The sequence below is a fragment of the Eublepharis macularius genome, chromosome 5 (assembly GCF_028583425.1).
Source record: "Eublepharis macularius isolate TG4126 chromosome 5, MPM_Emac_v1.0, whole genome shotgun sequence".
Taxonomy (NCBI): domain Eukaryota; kingdom Metazoa; phylum Chordata; class Lepidosauria; order Squamata; family Eublepharidae; genus Eublepharis; species Eublepharis macularius.
Window position 1 is genome coordinate 109,424,056 of NC_072794.1, and position 22,895 is coordinate 109,446,950.

General features: G+C 42.9%; 1 protein-coding gene across 1 annotated transcript in view; it reads left to right on the forward strand.

The window, feature by feature from the left end:
* The window catches only part of DEF6 (DEF6 guanine nucleotide exchange factor), a 63,295-nt gene that overhangs the window by 36,899 nt on the left and 3,501 nt on the right, over positions 1–22,895 (forward strand). Inside the window, exons 2-8 of the mRNA XM_054980793.1 lie at positions 154–294; positions 7,343–7,528; positions 12,697–12,924; positions 14,757–14,903; positions 17,343–17,451; positions 18,079–18,377; positions 19,823–19,989. Of these exons, the coding sequence (XP_054836768.1) occupies positions 154–294; positions 7,343–7,528; positions 12,697–12,924; positions 14,757–14,903; positions 17,343–17,451; positions 18,079–18,377; positions 19,823–19,989 (1,277 nt within the window). The remainder of the gene's footprint in view (positions 1–153; positions 295–7,342; positions 7,529–12,696; positions 12,925–14,756; positions 14,904–17,342; positions 17,452–18,078; positions 18,378–19,822; positions 19,990–22,895) is intronic.

A 22,895-nucleotide genomic window follows, 5' to 3' on the forward strand; every position in this document is an offset into this window, starting at 1 on the left:
ATTAAAAGTCATATATTTACTGCAAAGATACTGCAAAATTTGTGTATCTGCCATAATGCGGCTTCTCTTTGTAGTTTTGGAGGTTTGAAATTTTGGAGGTTATTCTTTTAGGTGACTATATAATCCTGAGTGACTTTCCCAACCCTTTCCCAGGTGCTCTCTCACAACCTGTACACGGTACTATGTATTCCCCATGATCCAGTGGCACTGGAGGAACATTTCAGGGATGATGATGATGGTCCAGTATCGAGCCAAGGGTATATGCCTTATCTCAACAAATACATCCTGGACAAGGTAAGCTCACTTCCTGAGTGTCTGGAGTTCCTTCCTCTTAGATGCTTCAAGTATACTGAGGGCCAAATTACATGTTCTGTTTGTCTCTGGGTCAGCCGCAAGGATTTTCAGTCAGATACTATTTCACAAGGTCTCCCTATTCTGAGGTACATAGAGCCCAATTTGCAATGGGATCACAGCATGCAGAGAGAGGAAACTTAAGTGCCCCCCCCCCCCGGCCATTTTTCCAACCACAGTCCTGAGGAATCACTGTTTGCTCCATTGGAGGCTGCATGTGCTCTGATGTGCTAAATGTACAGCCCACAACAGGGCAAATAGTAGTTCCCCAGAACTGTTTCAGGTTGGGAAAATAGCGTGGGGGGGAGCTTAAGGCTGTCCCCCCCCTTACGTGTTATGATTCTGCTCTGCTCCCTGTGGAATGGATATTTCTTTCCTATTATAGAGGATTAATTGGCTCTATCCTTCTTGTCATGCTGACCCACTTTACTGCAATATCCAAAGGTCAAAATACATGTGCCACTGGGAGATCCATGAACAGATCTTCCATTTTAAAAAAGTGGAAATGCCAGTTGTATGAGGGAGGAGGGATTGAGACTGGCACTGTAGTATGGTGAGGAACAGAGGAAGAGGGGGTTAACCTTTTCCTCTTGCACTATTTTCCTAACATGATTCAGTCCCTCAGAGTAGCTCTTCCTTTACTGGTGCATGTATCTTTCAGTAATCACAGTATCCCTGTTCATATGTTACAGCATGCCTGTACCTGCGTACATCTCCTTTTGGAAGCCAAGGCAGAAAAGAATATCTCACTCTGGAGGTCAAATCTTAGCCAAACTAATTACTAAACTAAATGAATCTCCAGGAATTTTCCAACCCAGAGTTGGCCACCCTATTTAAAACTTAATTTTCAGGTGCGTGAGAGCACAATTCAGCTAGGAACAACATGGGGGAGAGAGTTAAGTCTTACCTCCATGTGTAATTTTCTTTAATTGAAATGGTCTGGGATGGGAGAGCTTAAATATACTTTCCTTGGGTGCCACATTCCCAATTAGAAGATGGAACTTCCAGTGCATGTCTAGTTTGATTGGTAGAGCAAGTCGACGTGGTCTTGTGAAAGTAACTTCAGCATAGTGGTTACTATGTTGAATTATGGCTAGAGCCCTGGGTTCAAATCCCACAAACTTTCACCAGGTTGTTATGAGGATAAAATGGGGAATTGTGTGTGCCTGAGTTCTTTGGTGGAAGGTTAGTATAAAAATGGGATACTTTCAAGATGAGATAAATCCTATTTAATACTGAGAAAATGTGTCAGTAAATGTTAATAGGTTTGCCTTTCCATATGATCAGCTGCTTGGGTAATGTGTAAATCTGTCAGAAGAGTAACAAAAATTGAACGTATTTTAAAAGTCAGCTGGCAAAAAAGTTTCCACTTTATGTAACCTGCTTCAGTATGTGTCAGCAAGAGGAGAATTAAAAAGCTGGATTCATAAAGCTTGGTTTCTTTTGGGTTTCCCATTTTTCAAAGCCACCTTTGTTCTTTAAAGGGGAATGATGTGATGTGGGCTGTCTGATCCAGGCTTGTGGGGAGAGGGGCGGCGGCGGGGGGGGAATCCATGGCAAATTCATGGTCAATGTTACAACGGCAAGTAATGTTGGAAGCATTTTTTTCTTATCCCTTAATGGCAGAGTGAAATCTTTTCATAGCCTGAATGCCACTTTACTTTGTGTTGCTTTTGGAGCACAACATTATCCTTTGTAAGAGAATTCATGATCCACAAAATCCTGGGTCAAAAATTTTGCCCAGAAGCAATTAGCGGACATTTTAAAGCCTGGCCTACATTGCCACTGTCAACGCAACAGAATTAATCTGCCTTAAACTGGGAAAGCAATATACTAATATTTGTTAATTGGACCATCCAATTAGCAGTATGCAGAAAAGGTGCTATCATTTCCAGTGACTCAGCATCTAGCAATAGTCCTGTGTGGAGCAACCCAACACACAAGTGTGAAACAATAAAGAAAATATGCACATTGAAAATGTTGCTTTAAAAAATGACTAAATGATTGTCTAGTCACAGTTGGAAATGTACCCTACCCAAACCTTTTTTAAGCTTTAGAATTGGTTCATTTTTTCAGTTTCTTTAATATTATAATAATGAGTTGGTGCTGAATTTGGAAGATACTTGGCTTCAGTGGGAAACATATTTCCTCCTTCCCAAGTTTCAGACAGATAAAAGAAATCCTCCCTGTTCTGAACTTTTCTCTCCCACTGAACTAGGATGGAATTCTTACATCTTGTAGCTCTTACTCAGTGTCCTTCCTCCCAAATTTTAGGCAGAGTGAGACAAGCATCCATGTTACAAAGGCAGTGAAAGGCATAACTTATACCCAGGTCTTTCTTCTACCACACACACGCACGCACACCAACTAATTGGGGTGAAGTTCTCCATGATTGTGCCCCCATTCAAGAGATCCTTTTTGTCAAACAGCTAACAGAGGAGAAAGGGTCCCTAGTTCACAGGCCATTGAAAACTCTTGCAAGCTGGGGGATAGTGATGCATTTTTCCTTCGTCCTTTCCAGTTGCCGGGATCCTGATGTGAGTAGAGGTTTAGAGGCTTGTTTTTAAATAGACAACCTGATTTTTTGTAAAAAAAAGAACTACACACAACCCACTGCAGCTTTAGACATGAATTGGAATGAGCAGACTTGGGCATAATTGGGTTCTCCCCACTGATGTTTTTAGATGAGGAAAGATTTTAGACCAGGGATTCTCACATGAGCCTTCATGATAAATCCCTTTCCTCTCATCTCCCCCCCCCATTTCTTTTTACTTTGGGGGTGGTGAGAGCCTTATCTTCTCTCTGCAAAGCACATGAGGGTCAACTGCGACTCTTTGTGTGCCATCCTGGTGTCATTTGAGCTCTTTCTACCTTGTCTTTTTTTCTCCAATTTTTTTTGTAAAGGCACCAGTCTGCAGGCTTGGGTGGGAGGGAGAGAAATTGAACATAGTTAAAACATGCTCCCCCACACGTACCCCAGCAAATAATGCATTTGCTCACTCCTGTCAACAGGCTAATGACTGACATCTGGAATGACAGGCAGAGAGTAGAATGATAGGCAAAGGATTATATAGAATTGAGTTAGTGAGCCATGAATGTGATTGGGGAAACAGAGAGCACAGAAAAGCTAGTCAGAGATAGAACTGTGCTGTGTAAACAAGGGCAAGGTAAATGTATATACATTCTGCATGTTTAATGCATTTGAGTTTAATGTGCATATACAATTAGCAAACGTCAACAGAGTGCTAATTTAAGCATTTGGTTGTACTCATGCAGTACATCCAATTTCCTGCATCCCACATGCTCGGGGTGGGGTGAGGGGGTCCCCATTCATTGGCACAACTGATGGGAGAACACTGCAGGGTCAACACAAGTCATATAGTCTGAACGGTAGGCTTTCAGCTATTCATGTATTCGTGATTGGTTGGCCAGAGGAATACCTCCATTTGCTAGATTTGATTTGTCTGCCTGGTAATACACAACCGTTCCCAACTGTGATGGATGAAGCCTTACTTATTTATATATTTTATCCCATCTTTTACAGCTAAGTTGGCTTCCAGTAATAAAACAATAGTGCTTTAGGCTGTTCCTGCATTGGGCAGGGGGTTGGACTAGATGGCCTTATATAAGGCCCCATCCAACTCTGATTCTATTATTCTAGTAACAAAAAAAGGCTTAGGAGTGTGTATTCATTGAGGTCTGAGGCCTAGATACAATGGAAAGGAGCCCAGTCTCTTCCTTTTTTCTCCCCCTGATGGCCTCTCTAATATTGGCTAGTAGGTGAGAGGAGGCTTTGAGTAAGAGCTAAATCCAGTCACGATGGCTTCAGCCTTAGTGTTAATGATTTGCTTGTTTGTTTTATATTCTTTTAAAACCTTTGTCTTTTTGCTTTAGTCCAGCTCCTCCTTACTTTACAGTAAACTTTACATGTTCAATTTTTTTTGCGTTCATGCATAGTGCACATGTGCTCCCGGCACTGGTATGGTGATGTCACTTCTGGGAGTGACATTGTGCTGGCCATGGGAATGCTCCTGTGGTTTGCACTGGCCCAAATCATCCCCAGACAAACCACAGGAACATTCCCACAGCTGGTGCAATGACATCACTCCTGGAAGTGGTGTCATTGCACCCCACCAGGAACACACACACACAGTGGGCATGCCCAGGAGGTATTTTGCCTCCCAGACTTAGTTCCCCGTGCCTTTCCCCCCAACTGGCTAGGTGAGGAAGGGGCAGAGGGTGGGAATGGGGGACCCCCATCCCCCATTAGGGGACCGGCAGCCCTATCTCTGAGACAGCCAAAGACTAACTTAATCAGAATCTGCTGGCTGTTTAACTGTCTTTCAGAAACAAAGACACAGACTGTTTCTCAGGCTCCACTCAGTTTTCCTGACTCAACTAGAATAACCTCTCTCTATGATATACAGAAGCTGACTGAAAACTTTCCCCTCAGCACTGACTAAAAACTGTGCTGCAATCTGCTCTCTAGGGTATAGCTACTGCCCAATCAGAGAAGACTCTATTCACCCATCTAGCCCCCCTCCTTCATTCTCAGAGGCCTGCATTTAAACTCACAGTAACATATATTTAAAAATTCCACATTAACAAGCAGAAATAAAATCCAAGCTAAATGCATTAAATGGAAAAACAATACACTTAGGATCCTTCAAAATATTCACTTGATAGGATTACAAAATGTGGATAAGACATAATATATAATGCTAGACTTCAGTAACATCACCACTATGTCAGGGAGACTTCACTACAGTTCACTACCATTCCAATTTCCAGAACACTCTGGCCCAGAGAATTTTGGATTATTTAATGCCTTGGATACAGTGCATAGGGCTGGGTCATGCTAGATTCTTGGCTGGCTGCCAGTCACTACTAGACATGGGCACTACTAGACATGGGCACGAACCAGCAGGGAAAGGGGCATTTAATCATTTAAAGGGCACTTTCCAGCCGCTTGCAAATGGCAGGTCCCTTTAAACTATCAGCTGGCAGGCAGCAGAATCCCCCCTGCTGCCTGCCAGCTGATAGTTTAAAGGGACCTGCCGTTTGCAAGCAATAGGGCCCTTAAAACTCCCCAAACCCCAGCGGCCACCCCCACCCCCCAGTCCCTCACCCCCCCCCAAGCCACAGCCCCTCACTTACCTTCCTTCTGATGCTGGGGTGGTGGAGGCCTCCTTCACTGCCCCGCAGGCCCACACAGCAGAGAAGAAGGCCAAAAACGCTCTTTCCGCCCTTCAAATGGCAGCCGCGGCTGCCATTTGAGGAGTGGAAAGGGCTTTTTCGGCCTTTTCCACTGCCCTGCACCCCTCGAATGGCAGCCGCGGTTGCCATTTGAGGGGCGGAAAGGGCTTTTTTGGCCTTCTCTGCTGTCCTACACCCCTCAAATGGCAGCCACGGCTGCCATTTGAGGGGCGGAAAGACCGTTTCCGGCTTCCTCTGCCGCCCTGCATGCCCGTGTGGTATAGTCAGTGTGATATAGTGTTTAGTGTGTTGGAAGTTTGTTGTTGACCCTGAATCACTCACACAATCTCAGCCTAACAACAGGATTGTTATGAGACTAAAATGGAGAATAGGAGAACAATGTAAGCCAGTTTGGTCTCTATAGGGGAGAAGGGCTGGGTATAAATGAAGGGAAATAAAATAAGTCAGATATTAATCCAGAATCTGCTATCACAAATCAGATACCCCAAAGTAATAAAAAAGACCATAGAAAGAACCAAGCTCAACAGACACTGTTTTTAAAAGCCAAAACTTCATTCAGCTGGCTATCCATTAGAATAGCTTACAACACTTAGGTGGCTGAAAAGTTCAGTTCAGAATTTCCTAAATGCCAAGAAAGCTGGGGCCTGTTTGGCATGGTATTCCATAAGGATTTAGCAGCCACTGAAAAGTTCTCAGCCTGGCCAGTGGAATGTGGGAACAATGAGAAGCCCCTGCTATCATGAAAGAAGGGACTGAGGTTCCCTTAACCTCCTGGTGGGGGAGGGGGGGCGACTTGGCACTTACCAGGGGTGACTGCCTTGCGCATGCATCAAGTGTGTGCATGCCACCACCAGTTGTGATGATGTTACTTCCAGAAGTGATGTCATCATGCCCGGTGGCAGGCATGCTCCTGCTCTTCACAGGGGCCAATTAAGGAAGTGATATCATTGTACCTGGCAGGAATGCACCCACTATCCTACCCCATACCCTACCACAAATTTTGTTAAGTTTTGTAGGTGCTGCTGGACTCTTGCTCTGTTCTACTGCTACAGACAGACTAACATGGCTACCCATCTTGATCTATTAATATTTGTGTAGGTCAGGAACTGTTGTCCATCACCTGGTGATAAACCCATCTTTTCAGCTGCCATGAAGTTGAAGCATCATTAAACCAATAGAATAGAACAATATGATGATCAGATTTCAAAGGAATTATTCTAGTGTTTGGTGCAATATGGCTTAGGTGCTTCTGTGCTATTAAATCTCTAATATACCAACCTACGTGTTTGGCTGCATGCACTTGCTGAAATTTTCTCTCCTACATAATGATTTCAGGAAGAGCCCAGTCCTCGGCCATTTTCACACGTCTTTGTGATACACATGGAAGGCTGCCAGCTTCCTTGCACAATTTTTTATGCTATTCATTTACAAAATGCCATGAAAGCGTCATCATCACTGCCTGCCTCTGTTTTGTAAATGGATGGTGTCAAAAATTGCATGAGGAAGCTGGCAGCCTTCCGTGAGTATCATGCTATTTTAAAGACATTTGAAAATGGCCCTCCTTTGCATATGAACATTACTCTGCCTTTCTCATCTTCTTCATCAATGAAATGAAAATGGGGACGCTTATCTGTCTCCTGTTGGTAAGATAGCAATACGTAAGGATTGCCACCCAAGTGTTGCTAGGCTGCTTCTGCAGCACCTCTTGCATAATACTTCGGATATTATGGAAAAAATCCTGAAAGCAGGAGTGATTTGCGCCCTTTGTTTGCAGGTAGAAGAAGGTGCTTTTGTCAAGGAGAATTTTGATGAACTGTGCTGGACGTTGACAGCAAAAAAGAATTACAAGGCAAACCAGAATGGGAATAGTGTTATATCCCATGAAGATGCATTCAAGCTTTGGTGTCTCTTTAACTTCTTATCTGAAGACAAGTACCCTCTTGTTATGGTTCCAGATGAGGTAGGATCACTTCTGAGCAATTTTCTATGTGCATTTGTGATAAAGGGTGATCCATAGCAAACACGTTGCACATTGTTATTGAATCAGTCAATAACCATATGGCAATAATAGCAGATGAATGATAACTCTGAAATTAGGTATCATAGATGTCTGCACAGTTCTACAGATCCATTTTTATTCTTGTCTGATTTTTCTAAGCATGACATTACATCACATTGGCTGTTTGTGCAGCTATTTAAAAACAACTGATGAAAACATTCAGAACTGTACCTTGTGTGTCCAGGTGGTGTGATTTGTAATCAGGAGACATGTCCCCCTCCTCTTTTTTTCCCCATTTCATCATGTTGCTGGACATGCACATTCCTATGAAAGCACTTTTGAGAGCTGCTTCTCATATAGGCATTAAATATCCTATGAGTATGATTTGAGAGTTCTTCTACTTCAGGAGTAGTGAACAGTACATCTGTGCTAGTGTCATTGTGTTCATTTCTGCCTGCTGTCATCTTGAAGAAATTCAGTTCTGACCATTATGTGTACTGGAACTTAATGCGCCTCTCCTATGCTCAAGCTCAGTGCAGAAGCACTTAATCCTTTACCATGCACAACTCTCTATGGAGTATGCTGCTAAACCGCAGTATTTACCTGGCCATCTCACCTCAGACAGCATGTTCATTCTGCAGTAGGAAAACTTCTTTGCTGCTCGATGGACTTCCATTTCAAACTGCATTAAATCTGTCCTGCAGCAACTGTAGTTGTGACTGAATAATATTAGTACAGCAATGGTACTTCCACTGTTCCACTACCCTGGACTGGAAGGCCTTTTTAGATTTATATGCCCTGATCTTATGTGCTGAGACACTTCTAGAATGATATCTAAAGTTGTACCTTAAACGATAGTTTTTAGTGAAGGTTGTAAGGACCACATTTAGCATTGAATGTCTTACAAACTTATTAGCATTATGTCAAGTTCTTGTGCTTTAGGCAGGTCTGCTATATTTACATCCACAGCTGGACAGCAGCCTTGGATCTGTTTGGCTTCAGCTTGCACCCTCTGCTTCCTGTCACCTGTTCCCTTTTAAAGACCCTTGTTTCCCTGAATTTTCCTTGAATTGTTGGGTTCCTGGGCATATGGGAATTAAAGGCAATGAACCAGCCTGCCAGGATAGCAACCAAACCTGTCGTTCAAAATCTAAAGGTCCCGTCTAGTGATTTTATTCTCCTTGTTTAATTCCAGACTGAAGATTCAGTGGCAAGGGAAGACCACAACTTGAAATCAAATAAATAATGTGTTAATGGCCAAATGTGGTACATGGACAAATACATGTCAGAAGCATTGCAGATGCAGAATAGAAGTTGTCTTGACTCAGTGAAGGACTGGATTTGGAACACATATGGCACAACAATGTGTCTGCCTTGTAACATTCTCCTGTCAGGCAAACACATACAGCCTGAATGTTCACTTTTCCAGTTGTCACCAAACCTTTTTACGTACTCAGTCATCTGATGTGCATTACATGGACCTAATTCTGTTTCTGAAAGAGACTGCACACTCTGTCTCAGTTTCTGGATTACTAGTTGACTAAACTCTTTTTAAAGGAAAATTTGTTATGGCCTAGTTACCTAGTTATCTCTGAAACATGAGTTTTCAAGTACGAACTGCAGTGCCTTGTTGCAAAGCTACCTGAAGTATGATGCCATGTGGCCTAGATGTAGTTGTGCTTCCTAAAAAGCAAAAAAAACCCTTTCAGATTCCTACCTTTATAGTTCCAATTTCTCTGACACACATGAAGATTTTTTTCTGCACTGTCAAATACAGTGAGTGATTCAGTAGAGATTAGATTAACTTTCCCTGTTTTCTGTATGTTACTATAAAAACAAGTAAGCCTTGTTCTCACTTCTTTAGGGAGTTCTTCCGCACACTTTTGAGAAACTTTGATTTTGAGTGCATCCAAAGTACTATTCTTGTCATTATTCATTTATGTCCCTCACGGTCTAAATACTAATATTTGTTTATTTCCTGTGCATTGTGCTCCTTCTCATAAAAATGCAGGCACTTTTTTATTTAATTTGCACATCTGGTGTTCATGCAAACCCTTATACATTTGAAATATACATTTGTCAAAAAGGGTGTTACAGGGCTAGATATTGAGACAGGACTGTTAATATAACTGAATTCACAATGCAGCCAGGTTTCATTCCTGTTGAAAGATGTTATCAGACAAATTGATATCTACATGAATACAAAAGCAGTGTTTAGATTCACTATTTTAAAAAGAAGACATAGTAATAAAGGAGGAAGGAAACAGTACTCAAGAAGTAGGACAGCACAAGCCTTCAATCTGGACTAGTAATACGTAAGCATGTACTTGAATACATGGACCTGTCTCAAACTGAGTCAGACCCTTGGTCTATCCAGGTCAGTATTATCTACTCAGAGAGGCAACAGTTCTCAAGGATCTCAGGCAGGGGTCTTTTACTTCATTTCTTCTTGATCCTTTCAACTGAAGATGCTGGAAATTGAACCTGGGACCTTCTGCATGTATAGCCCTACTTCTGTAATTAAGAAGGTGCATGCTGTATACCAGAGGGAGGGGGGGAGGGAAGCACCATTGGCATGACATCACTTCTGGGAAAACCCTGTGGTTTTACCATAGAGTTTCTGATGGTTCCTAGAGAGATATGACATGACTAGGTTTCCCTGGAAGTGACATCACGCCCCTGTTTACAGTCCCCCATATCATTGCTCCTCCCAGGCCTGGCAACTCTAAGGGGTGGGGTACAATTTTTGTATTCAACTGTACACAGTCATTCAGTTTATGGAAGTAGGACTGCATGGAGTAAAAACATTAGAGGCCATCCAACAGTAATTGGAGCGTTACTTCTGAGCATAAACTTGAAACACAAAGCATGACAGAAATGCAGCATGCACCAGCTCCTCCTTTCATTTTCTATTGCAGTTGGTAGACTGCAAAACATCTGGTCTAGACACACCCATTCTAAGTACCTTGATGTACGTGTCGGCAACATGCTTTTTCAACCCAAATGGTTAATTACTGTAAAAAAATGCCATTCAGTCATGCAGAGCCCCTAATAACAGTAATAATCTCTAAATTCCACAAGGCATGCTGGAAGGAGGGAAGTGCCTTTGTTTCTCAGTGCAAAGGCGAAGTCTCTATCAGGTGATTTATAAACCCAGAGAGCTGGGACTATGACCCATCCACACTGTGCCCAAAGCTAGCAAAGGCCTAGTCAGAAATAATTGCATTTGGAAAGTTCCTGCAGTTTCCCTTGCATTTAGCTCACTGGCTGACTTCAGATGGGTTGGCAGCAGTTGACCTTTCCTATTCCCCTTGCAGATCAGCAGAAAAAGATTCTGAGTGTGCACATACTCCCCAGCTCTGCTTCCTCTTTCCCTCAAAGACACTTCCTGTTCTTCAACTCTTGGAAAGTTGAGCTGCCTTTTTAACTTAAACCTCTGTCATTTGGAATTGAACACCAAGTGTCATATTCAGTGGTACAGGAAAAAGCAGGTACCACTTTCTCCCCGGTACATACTCATGTTTATGGCAGGAAACTAGTCATATGAGAAGCATAGCTTGTGCTGGCCGCATGCTAGCTCCTCTCTGCAATGTAAAACAGCAGGGGCCAGACCAGTATGAAGACCTTCACAGGTCTGAACTTCAGGAGCCAGAAACACTGAAAAAGGTCTTCTAGTCCCTTTGCTTTATTTATTTAGTTTATTTATATGCTACCTTTTGACCTCCAAATTGAGGCATCCAATGTGGATAACAAGCTATTCTAACAATTAGAATTATTGTTATGTACCCCTGAATTTATTCCCCCAGGCACTTGACTCAAGTTAAAAATCCGCCCTGAGCCTGCTTGCAAGGAGGGCGGAATACAAATATGATATAATAAAATAAAATAAAAAATAAAAAAAGAGACAGGGAGAACTGGTCTGGCTTGCCAGGCGTGAAGGAGGTTGGAGTTCAGAGGGCCCTGGCGGCAGGCTGGCAGGAGGGTGAACCAAGTCCAGGCTGTAGTTCAGGGGGAAGGGAAACCATCCTCCCGCCATTGCAGGACAGCGTGAGGAAGCATCATAAGCCAGATGATGCTGTAACTAGTATAACTAGTCAAATAATTTCCCAGTTTTAAATTGTTTGAAAAATAATTTTCAAGAAATAAGCAGTTTTTAGTTCAAGAAAAAAATATGGGCAGATTTTTGACCTGTGCATTTTGCCTACTATTTCCATTTTGCCCCATCCCACCTCTTAGATTTCATGTTGATTAAATCTTCTTATTCTGAGCACAAAGTCCGAAAGGAACCTCCTTTAGCTCCAACCAAATACCAGTGATACTGATGCATATTAAGACAGATTAGAGGCATTGAAGTATTTACCCAGCACAGATTCAGATTCTTTCAAACAATTTCCTTTTTTTGGTGGTTAAAGATATTTATTTGTAAATTATTCATTTGATTAATTAAATTATTATTTAATTATTGTGACCAAACTGAGTCTCTCTCTACACAAGACATCTTACACAGGGATGCTCAAGTGAATGATTTTACACTTGTCCTCTCATTATGGATACACATGCAATGCTAGAGAGACAGATTACACTTGAATATAAGACCACACAGAAAGTAAGTCACTTGAACGTCCCCATGTAAGATGTCTTGTGTAGAGAAACTCCTACTCAATTGTAATTAGGTTATATTTCTGGTTTTTTGGACACATGAGTAGCCAGAGAATGTAACTAAAGTTCTGATACTAACACATTATCAAATTTAAATCAAATGTTATCATTTAACCAAAACAGTAAATACAATTATATATATAATACTTTATTAAACATGTCCACATATGTCTACATAATACTTTATTCAATATGTCTACATATTTTCAAGAAATACTCTCATTAGATGTAGAAGATGTGAGGGAGAAGTAAGTGTAAACCCAAAGGAAAGGGAGAAGGAATACAGTTTCCCTGGAAATAAGGTGCTGTATTACAAATTAAAGTAAAGGGTCTGCAAAATGAAATGTCAGATCCCTTGAACAGAAAGGAAATGTATGTGATCCTGAAGGAGAATCTTGAAAACAGCTGATGATTAGAAGTGGGAAAGTACACTTGATTCCTTCCCATCTGACATCAATCACATGTTTTAGGTGGAGTATTTACTGAAGAAGATATGCATGGCAATGAATATTGAACTCAACAGTGGGGAGCTAGATGACTACTTTTCCCAAGAGGGCCACCAACAGAACGGCTTGACAGTCTGGCAATTTTTGGATTTGGTTAATTCAGGCCGGTGCCTGCGTGGAATTGAGCGAGAGGCCATCCATATGGCTGTTGAAGAGGTCTACCAAGAGATCATTGGGGATGTGCTCAAACAGGTAAAGAGCTCCTCTTTCTGGTCAGGAATTGGGGGAAATTCTGTGTCTGGGTTTGTAGAACCTATCTAGAATGAACTACAAGTAAAGGATCTGTTGTAGCAGCCAGAGACCTATCTGAGGACTCTCCCTCTAGAAATATCCTTATTGGTTTGGTGAGTATTGTCCCCTGCATGTTTCAATTACCTTTTAGGCAAAGAATGAAGTACTAAATACAAGGAAAACATAATCTAACGTGTATTGATTGGACCAGTAGAATGTAGTAAGTTTGCAGCCATTAAAGAAGGGTGGAGTGGCCAGCCGAGAGGCCAGAAGTTCTGCGCTGAAGTTGTGTGTATAGTATTTTGCTGAAGAGATAACTCCATATGTAAATGGACTTCTGGTAACTACAGCTGCAGCTTGCATAAACATTTTTTATACTACAGTTCCCATTTTAGAATCTGCCACTCTTGTTAGCCATTAGGATTAGCAGGAATTGTTGTAGTATTCTTGTAGTGTCAAGTGTGCTAAAATCAACATGCCTGACAAACAAAAATCCCCCTCTCTTTGGAACAACCCTGAAGCAATAATGATATGTAGAAAATGCCAGCATCTAATGAGAAAACAAGACTCTAAGGACCAAACTAGATGAGATACTAAAATATATATGGCCAGGTCCCCTGAGCATTTTTGAAAAGCTAATTGCACTGATGGGAGGGGATTCTCATCAAGGCCACGTTAAAACTCCCCTATCACTTAGTATCTTGATTAAAGCTGACCCAGGGCTGTTATTAGAATTGTCTGGTCGGGGGGAGTCAGTTCAGATTAATTAAACTAAGCATGAGAGAAGAAAGAAACCCCTTTTCTCCCACACCCCAGCCCTGATCTGAATCCCATCTACTGCCACAATGTACCTTTAAAAGGCAAGTCAAGTTTGACCCTAAATCCCTTGTGCAGGGAAGAAGGAAAACCAGTCAGCACTATTGGCACATACTTCAGCTTGGATACTGCATGAATTCCAGATGGCTTACTCTAGAATGTGTGCATCAGTTATTTTTGTTAAGTAATAATACTAATAACATTTGATTTATATACCACCCTTCAGGACAACTTAACACCCACTCAGAGTGGTTTACAATGTATGTTGTTATTATCCTCACGACAATCACCCTGTGAGGTGGGTGGGGCTGAGAGAGCTCCAAGAGAGCTGTGACTGACCCATGGTTACTCAGCTGGCTTCAAATGGAGGAGTGGGGAATCAAACCTGGTTCTCCAGATTAGAGTTCTGCCGCTCTTAACCACTACACCAAACTAGCTTTCTCTAACATACAGTAATCCTGTATGAAATGCACAGAGAACTAAGTAACATAACTCTGTTGTCATGTTGAGAATATAGTTTTATTAGATTTATGCAATCACATGGTGAAGTGCTTGTGTTTGTGTCACCATAAATTACACTTAAAACTTTATTTCCAGTAACTACACCACGGCAAAACCTCCCAAGCTAGTGGTTTGGGAGTGGTGATATGGTGAACATAGATTGCGCAAGGTGAATGCCTTGTGCAATCTACTACTTTACACAACTACTTTACTATATGTATTCATCAAATCATCCCATACTCTAACAGAGCAATCCTAAGCAGAGTCAACACCCTTCTAAGTTCACTGAAGTCAAAGCGCTTAGAACTTTGCTTAGGATTGCATTGCAAATGAACTATTTTGGTAACGTGAATTGGCTCCTTGTGGCATGACACTTTTTATGACTGCCATGTAGGTGTTGTCTTGGAAATGTTTTTGGAACAATTCTTAATTTTACAACATATCTGTGTGCCTCTCTTTCCTCACTCTGAACTCAGGGCTATCTGTGGAAGAAAGGTAATCTGAGAAGGAACTGGTCTGAACGATGGTTTACCCTGAAACCAAGTGATCTCGCTTACTATGTGAGTGAGGAACGGAAGGAGAAAAAGGGAAGCATTTCTTTGGACAGAAATTCATGTGTGGAGGTAACTGGGCATTCTCTAGAGTAAAAAGAACATAATGTATTTAGTATATAGTATATAGTAAGGTTCAAGCTAGACATTACATTTAACTCATGGCTACCATGGGGGCTTGTAGTCAGACATCCAGAGGAGTTAGCCGTGTTAGTCTGTAGTAGCAAAATCAAAAAGAGTCCAGTAGCACCTTTAAGACTAACCAATTTTATTGTAGCATAAGCTTTCGAGAATCAAGTTCTCTTCGTCAGATGCCTGATACAGAGACTGGTCAAATATAGAAGAGGAAGGGAGGAGAGAGAAGATGCAGTTAGGGGGGGAGAGAGGGAGGGTGCAATCAAAACATTCCTTTGCTAGTTTTGATTGCACCCTCCCTCTCTCCCCCCTTAACTGCATCTTCTCTCTTCTCTCTCCTCCCCTCCTCTTCTATATTTGACCAGTTTATGTACCATGCATCTGACGAAGAGAACTTGATTCTCAAAAGCTTATGCTACAATAAGATTGGTTAGTCTTAAAGGTGCTACTGGACTCTTTTTGATTTTGTAGTCAGACAGTAGCAGTAAGCTGCCTATGGGAACTTGCTTCCACAGTGGCACAAGGGCCTGATTCAGATCAGGACTGCAGCACAGGAAGAGGGAATTCAACCTTCCTCCTTCCTCCTCCCCTACCTGAAACTGTATGTGTGTGTGTGGGGGGGGGGAGGTATTTGCTTTATCAAGGGGCTGCACATGCACCACTGAGGCTCCTCCCTCACACTGTAGTCCCAATCCAAATCAGGTCCCTGCGTGCTGCAGATGTGAGCTCGCAAGGGAGACTCCTAGCTGCTGTCTTGCTGCAAATCCATGTGGTGGCCACGAGTTAAGCATAATGTCTAGTTTGGCAGACTGTCATGTTATTTTCCCATGCAAGCAAAGTGATGCTCAAAATTCTATATCAAAGATTCTTACCTTATATAGAACGAGAAATGCCAGGGGTTCAAGCTGGATTCAGAAAAGGAAGAGGTATTAAGAGATCACACTGCAAAATTATGATGGCTAATCAATGGAACATATCAGGGGATTTCAGAAGAAAATCACCTATGTGTTATAGATTACAGCAAAGCTTTTGATTGTGTGGATCATGAAATGCTGTGGAGAGTGTTAAAAGAAATGGGGATGCCACGATATCTGAATGGTTTCCAAGTGGCAATGGTGTCAGACAAAGATGCATAATCCTACCTGTTCAACCTCTATGCAGAGCATATCATAAGGAAAGTTGAATTAGATCTAGGTGGAGTAAAAACTGGTGGAAGGATCATTAACAATTTGAGATATACAGATGATACCACGTTACTGGCAGAAAATAGTGAAGACTTGAAACGACTATTGATGGTTAAAGGAGAAAGCACCAAAGCAGGATTACAGCTGAACATCAAGAAGACCAAAGTAATGACTACTGAGGAATTACAAAATTTTAAAGTTGACAATGAGGAAATTGAAATTGTTCAAGATTTTCTATTCTTTGGTTCAATCATCAACCAAAAGAGGGACTGCAATGAAGAAATCAGAAGATTGAGATTTGGAAGAGCAGCTGTGATGGAACTAGAAAAGATCCTTAAAGATAATGATCTCTCTCTGGGGACCAAGATCAAGATAATCCAAACATTGGTATTCCCCATTATTATGTATGGATGCGAAAGCTGGACAATGAAGAAAGCTGACAGGAAGAAAATTGACTCATTTGAAATGTGGTGCTGGAGGAGAGTTTTGCGGATACCATGGACGGCCAAAAAAGACAAATAAGTGGGTACTAGATCAAATCAAGCCTGAATTCTCCCTAGAAGCTAAAATGACAAAATGGAGGCTATCATAGTTTGGTCACAACATGGGAAGAGACAGTTCTCTGGAAAAGTTAATAATGCCAGGAAAGGTGGAAGGCAGTAGGAAAAGAGGAATACCTAAAATGACATGGCTTGACTCCATAAAAGAAGCCACGTCCTCCAGTTTGCAGGATCTGAGCAAGTCTGTTAATGATAGGACGTTTGGGAGGTCTTTCATTCATAGGGTCACCATAGGCCAGAAGCGACTTGACAGCACATAACACAAACACATTTAAGAGTCATAAAGTGTGGCTTTTCACTGGTTTACACCTGTATGGGAAGCACTGAGCAACATGCAGCTACTATTTCTTTCAAGGGTCATGAGTTTGTCTGTACTTAGTATATTTGTTAATGGACAGGTTTACTCCCCCAGTGCCATAATTTATTTTAAGCAGCATATCTAATGGCAAGTCTACTTTGGAGAAACAAACAAGAGGTCAGAGGGCTTTTCCCTGGCTAAATTGCAGAGACCAGAAGGAATGCTGTTACTGCAAGGTGCTGTGTAAAGGGGATAATTGTCGTCCTAGCCTGTGAAAGTGATGCATTTTATGTCTTGTGCTGTTTAAACTTCTTTCTTCTTACCTGACCCAAAGATCTTACCAGACAGAGATGGGAAACGGTGTATGTTCTGTGTGAAAACAGCTTCACGGACATATGAAATGAGTGCCTCAGACACTAGACAGAGACAGGAATGGACACTTGGTGAGTATGATGATGTTTCTATACTGTTGCTTCTTTGGAGGGCAATTTTCTCTCCCCCTGCTTTGGAAGTTTGCTGAAATGAAGAAGTTAAAATATGAACAGCAAGGACAGGAGAAGAGGTCTTTATCCCTTTAACATAGTCTTCATTCATGGATTTGCAGTCTCCCTTGGTAACACAAATAGCCTAAACTAACAGAAGCTGCCAAAGAGAGAGTAAAAGCCTTCAGGGTTCTGGGTAAATACCAACCTTATATCCATTATGGATTTGGGTCAAGGTTTGTAAGAGCAAATTAGTTTATCTTTGTCTCCTGCTTGGAGCTTAAGCTTCTCACTATTAAGATAGTTGTAATTGAGACAGGAATAGGGTGGAGCCACAGAGCTCTGTTGGTGATGTTATTCTCTTCTCCCACATCATGAAGCTTTGTGATGCTTGCATTTTAGTTAGGAAGTTTGTCTTTCACCTGGGAAAGTCCCTGTTTAGTTCCTAATTTATCAGCTGAAAAAACAGGTATCCCAAATGTCTGAGCTATTAAGATGCTGCCATAGTGCAACTCTTGTCAGAGAACTGACCCAAGCAGAAAAACATTTGGTCCCTCCTGATTTCTCTGCCCCTTCCTCCCACGGTAGCCATACAAATGGCAATCCGCCTACAGGCAGAGGGCAAGAAGTCTCTGCATAAGGATTTAAAACAGAAAAGGCGGGAACAACGAGAGCAGCGAGAGCGGAAAAGGGCTGCCAAGGAAGAGGAATTGCAGCGCCTGAAGCAGCTGCAAGAGGAGAAGGAGCGCAAGCTGCAGGAGCTTGAATTGCTGAAGGAAGCCCAGAGGCAAGCAGAGCTTCTGCTCCAGGAGGAAGAGCAGCGGCGCCAGCAGCAGCATGAGGAAATGCAAAAGACACTGGAGATACAACTGCAGGAAGCTGAACAGGTGTGTGCAAGAAGGGCAGATGCTTGGTGGTTTCCCAGATCCATTTCCAGAGCTCGCAGAAGATAGCAGATACATAAATGAAAAAGAATCTCACAGGAGTTTTGCAGGGGCTTGTTTTGTTATGTGGCTTCATTTCTGCTGCAGCAAAAGTTGTGCACCATCTAGCCCTAACCTTCTGGTTGAGCTAGAAGGAACCTTTTGAAATGCATAAAGTGATGGCAAGTCTGCCTTCTCTTAATTAAGGTGTGTACTTCTCAAAGCAATACATCAGAGTTTCTAATTGACACTGACATGATAAATGTGTCAAGACAAAAGCAAAAGAACTCGTGCATGCAAATAGGAACTTTCAGCCATTGTGGTTCCCCTCTTGGGGAACCTCCCATGGGTTGTGGTTCACATCTTGATATTATTGGCATTCTTTCCTGCCTGAGGCCAAGAGTAGGGCCAACATATATGTAACACAGTAAGGCTTCTCTCTTGCACAAACTTTGCTTGGATGGGCCTGGAGATTTGAACTGTGCAGATTTTCAGTGTTCTCTTTATATTGTGGCATCTTAAGGGCAAGATATGATGATGAACTTACATTCATGTATATATGTGGACCTGCTACATAACAGACGCTGTTATGTCACACAAAGTTCCCTTTATACTGAGTTAAACCATTAGTCTACCAAGATCAGTAATGTCTCCTCTGACTGGCAGCTGCTCTCTAGGTCCCAAGTAGAGATTTTTCTTACACTTACTGCCTGATCCTTTTAACTGGATATGCAAAGAATAGACCCTGGAACCTTCTGCGTGCAATACATGTGCTCTACCAGTGTTTTGTAGCCCCCTTGCTCATGTCAGTTTTGGTCATGGGCTGTGAATTTCTTATTATATGTGGTGGTGGTGGTGATGTTTCTAGTGCATATATCTGTAAATGGACTCCATTTGTACCAGTGCAAAAAGGATAGTACTGTAATAGAAAAACATTTTTCTTGCTTTGAGTTAAGCATTGTGTAACTATAAAAGAATAAAGATAGTCATGTGTAACAGAGTGAATTCCACCCAATTCAACATGGTCATGGTCCTAGGAGCTGGTCCTTCTTACAAGTTGGTCATTTAATGAACATAGAGAAATCTCATATAGACTGAAATACCTTAATGTTCCATTAGACCCCCGCCCCCACCAAAGCAATTTGGGACTAAGGACCATGCCTCCTTAATGTGATCAGTTTTATTTCTTCTTATACTTTTCATTCTTCTACATGTTTCTTTGTACACATACTAATCAATTACTGTGCACTGACAACAGCAATAAAACTGTTAATGACCTCCCCCCCTCCCCAAAGGCTTGCCAGAATCTCTGCCTAGCTGCTGGAGAAGAGCTGGATTTAGGTGATAGATTCTGCCCCCTGCTGTTGGCTGTGTATTCTAAATGCTGTGTTCTGTTTATGTACCTGTAGGCCCGTGCTTCCATGCAAGCTGAAATGGTTCTGAAAGAGGCAGAGGCAGAACGTCAGCGCAAGCGCATCACAGAACTAGAGGAAATGCAGCAACGACTCCAAGATGCCCTGCAGCAAGAGGTCAAAGCTCGGCAGCATGAAGAGTCTGTGCGTTATGCACAAGCCAGGTAGGGTCAGCAATTGCACAATTTCCTTCTAATGCCCTGTTGAATAGCATTCTGGAAGTAATTGGTTGGATCCAGCCAGCATTTTTGCTCAATTGTGCCCAATTTTCCTCCCTACTATAGCACTCTTCCAACATGCAGGTCCCATAATCCCCAGCATAGCCTTTTTGGTGGTCAAAAAGACTCCCCCTTTCGCCAGTAGAAAACCAGGTTGGACCCAGCTCAGTGTAATATAGAACCATTTTTGAAGCTGGCAAAGGTTAGACCAGGGTGTGCATCTTGTCTTTCACAGACACTGGACATCCATCCTCTTCTGCTGGAAAAAATAGTGCACTCTTCCAGGGCCAAGAATTGTGTACTGCTTATGTACTACTTGTGTTTTATGCTGTAGCATAATCAGGAGTCATTTCATAGAAAAAGAGCTGGAGGAACTCATTAGCATAACTCATTAGCATAACTGATTTGCATATGCCACACCCCCTGACATCACCTATCCTGGCTGTTTTGGATCCAATCCTGGCCATTCAGGGCCGAAATTGGGCCCAAAATGGCAAAAAGGGGCTGAAAATGGCCGAAAAGGGGCCCAAAATGGTCAGGATCGGGCCACTGCTGAGTGGGAGAGTGATCCACCACCTGTCAGAGGCCCAATCCGGGCCGTTTCGGCCCCAATCCAAGCTGAAATGGGACCAAAATGGCTGAGAGTCAGGTGGGCAGGGCCACCTGACATGTGACCTCTTTGGGGAACTGCCGGAACTACATTCCTGTGCATCCCCCCCCGAAATGAGCCCTGAGCATAATGGTTAAATAGTTGAACAATCAGCACTCTGCTGGTTCAAATCCCACTACTGCTATGAACTCAGTAGTTGGCCTTGGCTAGCTCCCCAGCTGTATTGTGGGATAATAATAACACTGACTTTGTTCACTGCTCTGAACAGGGCACTGGTCTCTCTCTCTCTAAGAATAGTATATAAGTGTAGTTACTATTATTATTATTTATCCAGAAATAAATGAGCCCACTTCACCTCCCCCGCCATCTAATGTACCTCTTACTGGGAAAATCTGGAACTGAACCTCACCATAACTGAACCACTTCAGAGTCAGCACAAAAACCTTCTACTGCATCTCTTGCTTGGAGAACTCAGAAGTTTTGCCTCTGTTGTGTTCCCATGTGGAGATTCAGGCTGAGACAAATGGAGACATTGCTGGTCGCCCTGATGGACGATCTCCATAGACAGCTGGATCAAGGCGGGTTGGTGCTGGTGATGTTGTTAGATCTATCAGCAGCATTCAACACGGTCGATCATGACCTGTTGATCCACTGCCTTGCCGATGTGGGGATTCGAGGGACGGCTTTGCAGTGGTTTGTCTCTTTTCTCCACGGTCGGGGACAGAGGTGGCACTAGGGGAGAAGTTGTCATGCCGCCACCCGTTGGTGTTTGGTGTCCCTCAAGGGGCAATACTCTTCCCCTTGCTATTTAATGTATATATGCGCCCCCTCGCCCAGCTGGTACGGAGTTTCGGACTTGGGTGCCATCAATATGCAGATGACACCCAACTGTATCTGATGGACGGCCGGTCCGACTCTGCCCCAGATATCCTGGAACATGCCTTCGAAGCTGTGACTGGATAGTTGAAGCAGAGTCGGCTGAGGCTGAATCCCTTGAAGACGGAAGTCCTGCATGCGGGTCTAGGGTCTATGGGGGTGGGCCTCCAGCTCCCCACTCTTGATGGAGCGCCACTTATGCTGGTGTCGAGAGTGAGGAGCCTGGGAGTGGTCCTGGATGCTTCCCTGTCTATGGAGGCACAGGTCGCAGCAGTTGTTCGATCCTCATTTTTCTATCTAAGACAGGCTCGATGCCTTGTCCCTTACTTATCGACCCATGACCTTACGACAGTGATCCAGGCAACGGTCACCTCCAGATTAGACTACTGTAACTTGCTCTATGCAGGGCTTCCCTTGTGCTTGATCCGGAAACTGCAGCTGGTTCAGAATGCAGCTGCATGAGTGGTTGCCAGAGCTCCAATCATGGCACATGTAACACCCATCCTCCGTCAGTTGCACTGGTTACCAGTTGAGTACTGGGTCCGGTTCTAGGTTCTGGTGTTGATCCACAAAGCCCTATGCTGACTGGGCCCAGCATACCTTCGGGACTGCATCTCCCCATATGTTCCCCGGAGGTCGCTTTGATCAGCTAATAAGCAGTTGCTGATGGTCCCTGGTCTGGCCTTTACCAGAGCCAGGGCCTTTTCGGTCCTGGCTCTGACCTGGTGGAACTCTCTGTCTGAGGAAACTAGGGCCCAGCGGGATTTGTTATCTTTCTGCCGGGCCTGCAAGATGGAGATGTTCCGCCAGGCATTTGGTGGGGGCTAGGCTGTCCTCTTGCCGGCCATACCACTGAAGACCATCTACCACCCATGCAGGAGCTCATAAGTGTGGCTCAGGGCATGATGTAAGAGCCAAGCCCTGCGTCTAAAATGCTGTATTTTAATATTTATATCCGCCAGTTGAGAAATGTTATCGTATATGGAATTGTGTTTTAATGTTTATTTATAATGTTTTTATTGTTTTTAAACTGCATGTTACAAATTGTATGCTGTTACACTGCCCTGAGCCTGTCTGACAGGGAAGGCGGTCTAGAAATGCAATAAATAAATAATAAAAAATAAATAAAAGGTATTTCCCAGAAACATCTTTTCCTCATCCCTTCATTATGGCATAATTTAGGATCCCTGGAGTGGAGCCATTTATCTCTTCTTCCTGTCAAATCTGTGGTTTTCCTTTGCTATGACATAGAGCAGTTTTACGTATTGGAGCTGATTGGGGCTGGGACAGACACCATGCAGTTGCTGAATGGTGGTGGCTGGATGGTTTCTGTATTAAATTTTGAAACCAACCAGCAGCCTAAAGC